This window comes from Ziziphus jujuba, chromosome 5 (genome assembly GCF_031755915.1).
Source record: "Ziziphus jujuba cultivar Dongzao chromosome 5, ASM3175591v1".
Classification (NCBI taxonomy): domain Eukaryota; kingdom Viridiplantae; phylum Streptophyta; class Magnoliopsida; order Rosales; family Rhamnaceae; genus Ziziphus; species Ziziphus jujuba.
The window spans coordinates 27,824,024-27,832,240 of record NC_083383.1 but is presented as its reverse complement, the minus strand read 5'-3'; the positions used below and the strand labels follow the sequence as shown (position 1 = coordinate 27,832,240).

Below are 8,217 nucleotides of genomic sequence, written 5' to 3'. Positions count from 1 at the left end.
ATTAAAAATTAAAATTTAAAATTTAATTAGTGTTAAATGTAATTTTAATAATATTATTAAAATTCTATTAAAAAAATAAAAAGTAATGTACTTTTAAATATATATATATATATATATATATATATATTTAGGAAAAATGAAAAGTAGTGTATTTTTATAGTTATGTAATGAAAAATAATGTATTTAGCCTTTTAATGTATTTTTAAATATTAAATTTTAATGTAATTTAAAGTTTAAAAAAAAAATACTGATGGTAAAAAATCATCAGGACAATTTGATATGGATTAAGTTGTATCTATATATATATATATATATATATTTTTTTTTTCTTTCATATTAAGAAACAAATAACAAATAAAATATGCATGTAAGGACTATGGATATGAAAAAGGAAAAAAAAAAAAAAAAAAAAAAAAACTTTCTTACAAAACAGGGCAGGGTTATTGCCACGGGCTCTTTCGATTCTTTCACGCGTAGTTTTATGTTTGTGTTATCGTATTTCCTGATGTACCCTTTTTAAGTTTTGGCGTAGTAGTTTTCTCCTCCTCTATCTTACACTGTTATTAAAACCACGTTTGAACTTTTACTCTCAACTTGGTATTTTAATCTATTTTTTATTTTTAAAAATGGATTTGAAGTAGCGTTTATTTGTTTTTTGCTAGTTGAGTTTGGATTCATCCCAAAAAAGCGAAGAGAATAGCTTGTCTTCTGTTTGAGAAGATCAAGTGGTAGAGTAAATTGCATCAGAAGCTTTGAATTATCCAAAAATGCACCCGATAAAAAATACGTAAATAAAAAAAAAAAAAAAAAAAAAAGGTGCACTTGAGCTTGACACTGTCAATGAAATCCAAGAATGGCATATGTTATTTTATTGTCTAGTGGCTTTTAATTTCCACAAAGAGATATTCTTCCTGCCTTTAAAGAATATTCTCTTATCTCAAAAGAGAATACGTTAACTACTTTGTGGAAAAGAAACAGAAAATTGGGAGTTTGATGTATAGGTGATGATTTGGATATCGGGGAGTTCTGGGTGACAGGACTTTGATATTGGGTGGGGGTTTGAAGCAATTTTGGATATCAGAACAGTGTTTTTTTATTATTGTGTTTGATGAGATGTTGAAGATTGGTTAGTGCGTTTTCAAAGTTTTATCTGAGAGAGCAAAAGTCTTCAATTATGACTGGAAAATCTCATAGAATACGGGGCAGTGATGCTTCCCTACAGAAGATTCATTATCTTTTCAGCGAAAAAAGAGAAGATTCCGTAACTAATCCTTTCGTTTATTGCAAATTATTGGAGGTTGCACTATTGTCCATCCTCACAAGTCAATATTAGACGTTTTATCATATTCTTTTTCAATATATTTTCCGTGAAATGACAATTATCTTTGAAAAAAAAAAAATGCTCTTTTAAGCCGGCGTTTCAGTGTGCACACTACTGCCTCCTTTCAGCTTATTGCAGTGAGGGTACTGGACTAGAATTTTTCTATGTGTATGGCTTCCGATACCCAGACTCCGCTTCTGGACGACATCGTTGATGGTGTCGTTGACAACAAAGGCCGCCCAGTTCTGAGGTCCAGTTCGGGTGGATGGAGGTCTGCGGGTTTTATCCTAGGTAAAAACAAACTCACCCATTCAAAATCCTGCGATTTGTTCACCATATATTTAGTCATTGGAAACTTATTTATTTATTTTCTTTTTTCGTTGTCTTGATTATATGTTAAAGCCGTGGAGGTTGCAGAGAGGTTCGCGTACTATGGGATTAGCTCCAATCTGATAAGCTATTTGACGGGGCCACTGGGACAGTCCGCGGCTACGGCGGCCGAAAACGTCAACGTTTGGTCTGGAACGGCGTTGTTGCTTCCACTGTTGGGAGCCTTTGTAGCGGATTCTTTCTTTGGACAATATTGTACCATCGTGGTGGCTTCTCTGCTCTACATTCTGGTTTGTCGACCCCTTAATTAATCCACTTGTATTTTTAAGATCTTTCTTATTCTTATTATTATTATTATTATTATTTTAACAATTTTATTAAGTACCAGCTTCTTTGAATCAGTAAACAGACCTCCTTAGAAGAATCCAAAAACTATAATATATAAAGGGCATATTTCTTGCAGTCCGTGGCAGTACATAGAAGATAGGAGATAGAAGTAGGGCTGGTTTGAAGGTAGAAGTGAAATATACCTATTAGGGGGAGAAGATGATCTCTTGCGTTGGAGCCTGGAGGAGTGGTTTAGTTCATTCAGGAAGAAACCAACATGCTATTCACCATAAATCCAGAAGACTACAATGCTACCATATCCGCACAATTTCTTCTGTTACTGTTTGGCAATCTTCGAAATTTTTCACACGAATAATGGTCCTTTTTTTTTTTTTTTTTTTTTTTACCAAATATTTATTAGTGTTTGTTTCTTCTTACAATCTATTTTCTTTGAGATAAATTAAAACTGAAATATCATACTTTTTTTTTTCGGGGTGAATACATTAATTTCAATAATAATAACAATAATAATTTATGTAAATTGAATTAATACTCTCCAAATTTGCATTTGCTCATTTCTTCTCGCACATATATTTATATTTAGGGGTGTATTCAATTTTAAAATGTATTTAATTTGTATTTTAATAGATAATGTAAACTTTTTAAGTGATTGATTTTTACAAAGTTTTATAAATTTGTATAAACTTTTATAAAGTTTAAGGGATTTTAAAAAATTTTTATAGACTTTATTTTATACATTCTATTAAACTTTATAGAGTTAACAAAATTAAGAAAAACAAATCTATGAACTTTTATAGGCTTCCATTTTAAAAAGATTTGTAGAGTTTTTTATTTTTTATTTTTCCTCATATCCATAAATATTTTCTTTTTAAAATATAAACAAATCATACCGAGAAGGAAAATTTACTTAACAAATCATATCGAGAAGGAAAATTTACTTAACAATAGCAGAAGTGGAAATTTATAATGACTTTATAAAATTTCTATGATATATTTGAATTACCTTTATATATATATATATATATTTTAATAGGTACTATGGTGAAACGGTGTCAGAACAATAGCAGACCAAGACAAAAAAAAAAAAAAAAACAAAGTATAGGAAAATTTTTCCACTTTATGTAATTTTCTTTCATGAGATAAGAAGACAAAAGAAAAAAAACAAGTTGTGTAAAATCGTCAAAGCCCTATGGCATTTAAAGATAATACGGAGAGAGAGAGGGTTTGAAAAATAATATATAATTAATTTAAATTGGAGTCATCTAAAAAAAATCTTCAAAGTCTACAGAAGTTCAGGGTGAAGGGTGAAGAAATTTTAAAGCAAATATTTTCCTTTTTAACTTAAAAATCTATAAAAGTTAGGATTTAAAAAAGTCTATAAAAATATCATCATTTTGAATATATTTTATTTTAAACTGTTTCAATTGAATATCTTCTAACATTTACAGACTTTTTAAAAATTTTAAAATCTATATTAAATACTTCAAAATTTTTATAAAATCTTTAAAAATCTATATTAAATATACTTAAAATTTTCAAATCCATAAAAATCTTTAAATGTCTTTTCAAATCTAAATTGAGTTTCAAAATATTGGAAAACCATGAACTTTTTTCCTCTGGAATACTTTCCGATAAAAACCACTATTTTTTAGGCAATAACCAAGTTTGAATTCTTCATCTTCAATATATATTTATATAAATACTAAGAGGTCATTTAGTAATTTGGTTAGCTCATTTGTTTATTTCTGTTTTTATTTTTTAGATGATTGTGTTTAATTTGTTTCTTAAATGTTAATTAGTTGTTATTATATTTTGTTAGATATTATAAACAATTTTAAACTTAAATCAAAAATCAAAAATCGAAAACTAACACAATTTGAAGTTGTGTTTAATTAGGTTTTATGTCTTTTTTTTTTCCCTTTTCTTTCAACTTTTTAGTTAATTAGATGCTCAAGAAACTCTAACTACCATTTCAGGTAAGCAAATTACCTGAAAAAGGAAGGAATATTTAGTCTTTATTTATTTATTTATTGTTTTGAAAAAGGAATATTTTTTTATTTCACATCTAAAAAACTTGAGGATTTCTCTAATTACAAAATGACTTGGGGATAACTACACGTTATCACCTCAACTGTACTACTTTTTGTGCTCTGCCCCTATACTACATTACCCTATATATTGCTCCCATGAACAATTAATTTCCAATCAGTTTAGTCTAATCATGCATTTCCAATTATCATTTTTACGTATTAATTTATAGAATTAAGCATATACAAATTATGTAAACTGTTTTATTCTAAATTTATTGTATTTCTGAATGGTATGCAAGACTAATATTGCAAAATTTATTGGAGAAGATAGCATAAATTGGATTAAAGTAATAAGAACTAATAGTTTAAAGGTAACGTGGGGGTTTCTGTAATTTGGGAGGCAAAGTCTAAAAGGTAGCATAGTTGATGGTGTAAAATGCAATTAAGCCAATAATGCAGTATTTGTGAGTTAAATTGATGGATGAAATTACGAAATTAATGTTTGATACTTGCTTTGATATCTAAAAGCGAATTATTTATGCGTTATATTCGAATTCGGAATTATAGGGACTAGGATTGCTGACTCTATCAGCTTTTCCAACTTCTGCCAGTGCTTCTCATCAAAATAATTCTCCTCCTCAGTTGCAATGCATATCCTTCCTCTTTTCTTTATATCTAGTAGCAATTGCACAAGGTGGACACAAGCCTTGTATTCAAGCTTTTGGAGCTGATCAGTTCGATGGACAACATCCAGAAGAGTGTAAAGCCAAAAGCTCATTCTTCAATTGGTGGTATTTTAGTACATGCATGGGCATTTTTTCAACAAATTTGATTGTAAGCTATATACAAGACAATCTCAGTTGGAGTCTAGGTTTTGGAGTTCCTTGTATTGCAATGGTCTTTGCTTTATTGGCTTTCTTGCTCGGAACTAAAACTTATAGGTATAGAAATATTATACAAGACAAAAAGAGCCCGTTTGTAAGAATTGGCAGAGTGTTTATTGCAGCATTAAGGAATTGGAGATCAACAAGCCCATCATCAGTAGAAACTGAAGAGGATTCTCATCAACAAAGTTTCAAACAATTCAAGTAAGCAAATTAAAGCTTTCTACAAGTATTAAATTTCTCTTTGTTTTAAGCCAAAAAAACAAAAAAAGAAGAAGGCTTTTTCAATTGCATAACGTGGATATATATGTTTTATAAATCTGATAGATTCCTCAACAAAGCTCTGCTTGTACCAGCAGACGCTTTGGAAGCAGAGGAGAAGATAGACTGTAGTATGGAAGAGGTTGAAGAAGCAAAGGCCGTACTTAGACTTGTTCCAATATGGGGAACATGTTTGGTATATGCTATTGTGTTTGTGCACAATCTTCAACTTTCCTTACCAAGCAAGCAGCTACAATGAACAGAACAATTAAGCCCGGGTTCGATATACCAGCAGCTTCGGTTCAATCTTTTAAAAACCTCGCTTCGGTTCTCTTCGTTCCCATTTATGATCGTTTTGTTATTCCAGTGGCAAAAGTATTGACCAGGAAACCATTTGGATTCACAATGTTACAAAGAATAGGAATTGGAATGGCTTTATCTGCTCTGTACATGGCGCTTGAAGCTGTTGTCGAGATAAAAAGGCTCAAAACTGCTGAAGAATATGATCTGCTTGATATGCCAAATGCGCCAGTACCCATGAGCGTGTGGTGGTTGGTTCTGTTGTACCTCTTGTTTGGGATATCGGAAGTTTTCACCGTCGTTGGTCAGCAAGAGTTTTTCTATGATCAAGTTCCAAATGAACTAAGGAGCATAGGGCTTGCGCTGTACCTTAGCATTTATGGTGTAGGGAGCTTTCTAAGTAGTTTTCTTATCTCAATCATTGACAAAGCAACTAGTGAGAGTGGGCAAGAGAGTTGGTTTGCTAGTAATTTAAATAGAGGACACCTTGATTACTTTTACTGGCTACTTTCTGTGCTTAGTCTAATAGGATTTGTGGTCTTCTTGTTTTTCACAAAATCTTATATTTATAAAGTATAAGGGTATGGTTAGTAAGGTGAACTATTTTCAGTGTTCTTATAGTATCTAACTACTAAGTTGTAAAAGGGACATCTTCGTTAAACACTGTTAATTCCACATTACAAGCAATGGCAAATGTATTAAGTGATAGAAAGAGAAAAAAGGGCAGGCACGTCGGCCCCATCTCTTTGTGGGAGGTGGGAGCTATGCTCATGTATGGGGAGCACCAGAATTTTGCTTTAGAAAAGAAGATCATCATACCATCAATGATATTCATTCGACCAAGTCGTGCATGTTATAGTTGCTTGATATAATCCCGCATAACTCGGATAATGGCCTTTATAGTGGTATAATATAAAGAATTTTTCTTTGATTGCCGCTTAATTTTTGTACCTCATATCATAATATAATGGAAATCAAACCCCGATTGATCAAAATGAAGGCGTTGGTTCTCCAAACCCGATGGTTAACAAATATTTTTTTGGTATAATAGAGATTCTGTTATAAATAATAACCTAAAAAACCGACCAAAAATGGATCCAAAACTAACCACTACAATTAAAAAATTTTCTTTTTGTTGGGTTCCTTCTATGTTGTTTGAATGTCTTCATATTTGACAAAACCCTATCATTTTCTTGGATTTTTCAGAGGAGAGAGTGTTATAAACACCCTAGTGTCAGTCAAACCTATTGTTTCAAGTGTTTATGATCATTTTAATCACATTCGAGCTTCCTTTATTGATTTTATACATCATGGTTTGAGTCTTGTCTCATCTTTTCGTATTTTTCTACAAGTTTTATTTGGGTTTCTTTGTTTCACCTTTGTGTATTTTTCTACAAGTTTTAGTTGGGTTTCTTTGTTTTTCATTTTCACACTTAGTCAGAGAAACCATAGGATTTACTGACCATCCAAATTCCACAAACACATTCCTTGATCACAATTCAATTTATACTTTCCGAGATTTGTTTTGGGAAGATCTTGGAAAAGGAGTATCTTTGCGAGAAAGAACATTGCAATGATAGTGGTATTGAATCCTCATGAGGGAGGAGGCTTTGAAGATGGAGCTGTGATATTTTCCTTGCAAGCCACTACGGTGATCGAAGTTTAAGGCTACTTCATTAAGAATTAGGAAATCAAGTTATCTTACTATCACAGTAGCTAGATATATCAGTATTATTTCTTATACATACAACATGACCGTATGATTGTATAGCTTTCCTTTCTAAGTGGACTTTTAAATTAGAAATAGTAGCTGACACCTTTGATTTTTCCCATATAGAGATTCAACATAAAAATTTGTATGCTTAATTTTTACTTTTTTGTCATTTCCATTTTTGCTTTTTATTGTTTTCATTGTATCTTCGATGAAAGAACTAAAACTCTCATTGTGTATTGAATTTATTACTTTTATATCTATTGTGGGAGAACTAAATCCTCAATTGTTAAAATACATATGTGAACTGTGAATCTGTAGTTTGGGGGTCTAGAGATACATAAAGAGTAGATTAGACTCTTATAAGTTCCTGATTAATAAAAAGTTTCGAGAGCTAAAATTTTAAATTAACAAGGACCTATCAACTGTCTCTTCTAGATCCATTCCACACTTTCACATTTAATGCTACATATTCTACAATGAGAAAAAAAATTTCAGTCATACAAATCATTAATCCATTTGGACTTTTAAAAGAAAAAAAAAAAAAAAAAACCAATTAGGCATGAGATCAAAAACAGGACCAAAGTAATCCGAACTTCATAATGGCAATACAACAGAAGGGAATCTTAGATAATATAATACACGCTTAACAAAAGCAATTGTCCATTTTGGATTATATGAAGGTTCATAAAAGCAATATGGTAACAACATAGCAAGGGTTTCACTTTCTTGTTCCTAGCTTGCAAATGCTTCTAAATCTCCATCAGCTTACAAATACAAAATTGTATTCCAATTTTATGTGAAACATCTATAAACCAAAGGTTAACTGAGCATATGAAGACCAAACATTAATTTCAATCAGAGTATACAATTCTGTCAACATATATATATATATACATATTTATACATTACATATATATTTAGGACTATAAGATTAAAGCATATACGTGTAACATAAGGATTTGTCAATGCTTGCAATGCTGTAGCGTGTAAAGTAAACAGGGAATGTATGCATACATAAATTAGAGATCA

At 30.8% G+C, this 8,217-nt stretch overlaps 1 protein-coding gene across 1 annotated transcript; it reads left to right on the top strand.

Moving 5' to 3' along the window:
- The first annotated feature begins 666 nt into the window (after positions 1-666).
- Positions 667-6,144, top strand: LOC107421485 (protein NRT1/ PTR FAMILY 5.10). The gene is given in 5 exon segments (XM_060817361.1): positions 667-1,612; positions 1,724-1,941; positions 4,597-5,117; positions 5,241-5,388; positions 5,391-6,144. Coding segments are annotated over 5 exon segments (1,677 nt in total). The 5' UTR covers positions 667-1,485; the 3' UTR covers positions 6,054-6,144.
- The last annotated feature ends 2,073 nt before the right edge of the window (positions 6,145-8,217 follow it).